Raw genomic sequence first — 4,085 nt, forward strand, 5'->3', positions numbered from 1 at the left:
GGACTCCCTCTGACCTGCTGCTTTCTGTTTCCGTGTAGGAAGGGAGGTTGACGAGGCGCCGTTACAGAAGAAAACAGAAGAATCGCAGAGGTGAGCAGCCCTGGGCAAGGGCAGGTGCCCTGCAAAGATACCGCCTGGCTCCACATGCCAACTGCCCTACCAGGGGCTCCCAGTCCACTGACTCTCGGTCTTCTCTGCCAACAGTTTGGGATGTCCATGACTCTTCACAGCCCTCGAGGAAGCCGTAAGTGGAGCCATTTCCCCTGGAGCGTGACAGCCTTCTCTGGTCAACTCCACCAAAGGAGCTCCACCTAATGCTGTGCTTTGCCCCTTCACAGATGTCCCAGGCACCCGGAGCTTGATGGTGTGCCTAGACTAGCCCAACTGTTCAACACGACCCTCGAGGACCTCAACAGATACATTGACATGTGAGGCCACTGAAGACGGGATGGGAAGGGGAGAAAGGAATGGAGCAGCAGACATTGTCAGGGGAAAAAGACTGGGGGAGGACACAGGGAAATTTGCAGACTTCAAGTCTGAGGGGCAATGCCATTACAGAGGCAATGGATTTGCCTGCAAAGTTCAGAGCCTGACAGTGTTCCTCATTTGTCCTGAACTTCTGTACTCAGCGGGTAGGGAGGGAGCCACTGGCACACACTGATTTGGACCCCATGGCAATAACACTGCCTGCCAGATCCTCTGAGGCAGCAGTAGAGCCCTGAAGTGCTCAGGAGTCCTGGACTCATCCTTTTCCTCCTCCTCCCACAGGTACAACTTTGAGATTACTGAGCGCACTGATGACTCTCTCAATCCCATCAGTACAATGGAAACCAGCTCCTCTTCACGGATGTCTCTGTCCACTGGGAGAAAGAACTCCTGCACTTCTGTTGTCAAAATGGAAGCCCACTGCTCTTCAAAGGCCTCTCTGTCATCTTCTAGCAATGAATCCCTCACTTCCGTTTTGGACATGGAACCCTGCTGCTCTTCAAGGGTCTCCCTTTCCTCTTGGAGTGACAACTCCCTTGCTGCCGCTTTGGCAACTGAAGCCAGTGGCTCTTCAAAGGCCCCTCTGGCCCCATGCAAGGACGACTCCCACACTTACACCAGGGTGAGTGAAGGTCCTTCAGAGCTGTCACTCACAGCTCTTCTGAACGGAGCAGACATGGTTCAAGCTTCCACAGTCCAGCCTTGTCTGCTTCCCAGTACTGCCCCAGAGGAGCAGCATGACATGGACACTCACCCACCCTGCACGAAAGAGGTGGCCAGCTGCCACAGGGCCGACAGAGTGCAGCAGCAACAGGAACACCTCCAAGACCAGCAGGGTGCTCCCACCCCACCTCCACTGGTGCCTGATTCCCAGTCCAGGGAAACGGAGGTGCAACAGGAACACCTCCAGGACAAGCAGGGTGCTCCCACCCCACCTCCACTGGTGCCTGCTTCCCAGTCCAGGGAAACGGAGGTGCAACAGGAACACCTCCAGGACAAGCAGGGTGCTCCCACCCCACCTCCACTGGTGCCTGATTCCCAGTCCAGGGAAACAGAGGTGCAACATGAACACCTCCAGGACAAGCAGGGTGCTCCCACCCCACCTCCACTGGTGCCTGATTCCCAGTCCAGGGAAACGGAGGTGCAACAGGAACACCTCCAGGACAAGCAGGGTGCTCCCGTCCCACCTCCACCGGTGCCTGCTTCCCAGTCCAGGGAAACGAAGGTGCCTTTCCCACATCAAGAAAGCCAGGAGACCGTGCACTGCCTTTCCCCAAGGAGAAAAGAAGAGGTGAAACTGGAGCTGTTGGCTGATGGGGTGGGTCTTCGGCAGGATAGCCCAGCCTCAGTTCCTCAAACGCCTCAGCGACCACCGGAGCCTGATGTGATAGTGGTTCCCATGGTGAATGACATACCGTTCCTGGATAAGGCTGTGAAAAGGCAGCTGGAGCTTCACATAATAAAAAAACAGATACAGCGGCGCTTTGGACTGCCAGCAAAGGTCCTGGCCTATGAGAAGGACTTTATAGAACCTACCCTGGAGCAACAAAAATCCCAGCCCCCGCCTTCACAGAGGCGCTCTGGGCAGCCCTACCGCTCACCCTTCCAGCAGTGGGACAGGTGCACCACAAAGTCAGCAGAGCGGCCTCCTGGCCTGCAGCAAGAGTCCGCAGCCCGGAAGAATACATGCACACGAGGGACACAGACACCTGCCCAGTCTGTGCCAGCAGCTATTCCAAGAGTGGCACAAGGGATGCCTCAGGAGGATGGGAAGAGACCACACGGGAAAAGGAAGTCTGGAGGAACAGCCAGAAGGAGCAGCCTGACCAGCAAGGAGGCCTTGCCTTGCACCAAGGAGGATCAGGGCTCTGGGACACAAAGTGATGGTCAAGGTACTTCCCCTTCCATCCAGGAAGAGCAGGCACGGCCACAGAGCAAGGGAGCTCCCCAGGGGCAATCAGGACAGCACTGTGTGAGCTGCATCATCTCCACTGAGACACAAGAATTGCAACTGGAGAAGAATGTTCCCACGGGAGAAGCAGAGCACTCCCAGGAAGGCCAGAGCGGCATCAGTGGGGTTGTGGGGACACCTGAGCTGCCATCCAACAGGACATCTCCTCCAAGAAGTAGTTCCCCACAGACACAACGCTGCTCTGATGAGACACCCTCAGCCCTGCCAGTGCCTCCAGACTCTGCTGGGACCAGTATTCAGATCCCCTACCTGGAAGAGCTGCTCACAACACTCACAGACTGCTTCACGGCCAGAACAGCTGCTGAAAACCTGCAGAACCAGCTGCTGGCTTTATGGCTGGAGCAGAACTCACCCACGGACCAAGCAGCAGAACACCCCGTTGCCTCACCACGCAGAAGACCAAAAGAATCACAGAAAGGCAAGAGGCACACCCAGGGTGGAGCTGGCTCCAGGAGACGCTGCCCGAAGTGCAGCAGATCCCTGCACCACAACCTGCCTGGCAGCGACGACTCCCGGCCTCCAGCTCCATCTGAGGCTGCAGCCCCAGGCGCAGGAAGAGACAGGACATCAGGAGAAAGGCATCCAGCAAAGGAAAGAGCCAAGAGGAAGCGGGGCCAGAAGGTGATTGCTGCTGACACCCAGCAGTCGGAGGGGATCCGTGTGTACAAAAAGGTGATACTGATCCCCGTTGCTGAGGAGGAGAGGCTTCCATCCCAGCGAGCCCCTACCTGGACCCTGCCATCAAGAACACGGTGGTTCCCCACATGTGCAGCAGCCAGACACAGGAATCCTAGGGCAGAGACACCACCGCTGCCAGGCAGCCTCTGCTGTGTGTTTGCCCCCATCCTCCTTTGCCTTCAGTGTGCCTGGACCACGCTCCGAGATGCAGGCCAGGTCCTACTTGCCCGCATCAAGAACTGAGGTGAGGAGCCTCACGGGAAGGGAACCAGCGCTGGAAAGCCGAGTCTCACCATGGGATTAGGGGATTGCTCGGGCTTCCTGCAGAAACGGAAAGCTGCAACCTTCCCTGCCTGGAGCCACCAGGTAACAGGAGCTCTCCCAATAAATGTCTTCCCAAGCGACCTCATGTGCGTCTCTTCTTTCCTTTGGAGGAGCAGAGGGACCATTCTCTGCTCACTGCTCATACCTGCTTGCATGGGCAAGGCAGGCAGCTCTGTTAACACCTTTTGGAGGACCTAGTCCATCCAGGACTAGGCTGGCACTCCAAGTACCTGAGAGCAGAGACATAGGGCTGGCCTTCCACCTGAGGCCTTCAGAGGCAGCGTGGGCTGCCCCCCTCCCTGGAAGTCCCCTGCACACCACAGCTACGGTTTGGGTCTGGGAGCAGTGTAGGTCCTTCAGGACAACAAGTGGCAGAAAGAAAGCACGTTGTGTGCCTTCCAGGGACAGAGAAGATGGAGGCCCCAGTGCCTGTTGTTCTGGCTGCACTAGGACAGGCAGAACAGCAGGCAGGCGCCTCTGTGGGCATGACTTCTGCTTCTTGCTGTGCGATGGGGTGGGCCCATCTCCTCCAAACCCCTGTCTCTCCCTTTCAAGGAGAATTGGGGTTGTGGCATGGAGGTGGTGACCTGAAAGTCCTGGGAGGTTTCCGGGATGACAGCCCTGA

The 4,085-nt window shown here is 57.2% G+C and overlaps 1 protein-coding gene across 1 annotated transcript; it reads left to right on the forward strand.

Annotated features, from left to right (window-relative positions):
• The first annotated feature begins 54 nt into the window (after positions 1-54).
• On the forward strand, positions 55-3,531 carry LOC118157105 (nucleolar and coiled-body phosphoprotein 1-like). The gene is made up of 4 exons (XM_035311344.1): positions 55-90; positions 205-244; positions 339-428; positions 769-3,531. Coding segments are annotated over exons 3-4 (2,613 nt in total). The 5' UTR covers positions 55-90; positions 205-244; positions 339-426; the 3' UTR covers positions 3,380-3,531.
• Positions 3,532-4,085: the final 554 nt, after the last annotated feature.

Source organism: Oxyura jamaicensis (assembly GCF_011077185.1).
Source record: "Oxyura jamaicensis isolate SHBP4307 breed ruddy duck chromosome 3 unlocalized genomic scaffold, BPBGC_Ojam_1.0 oxy3_random_OJ72162, whole genome shotgun sequence".
Taxonomy (NCBI): domain Eukaryota; kingdom Metazoa; phylum Chordata; class Aves; order Anseriformes; family Anatidae; genus Oxyura; species Oxyura jamaicensis.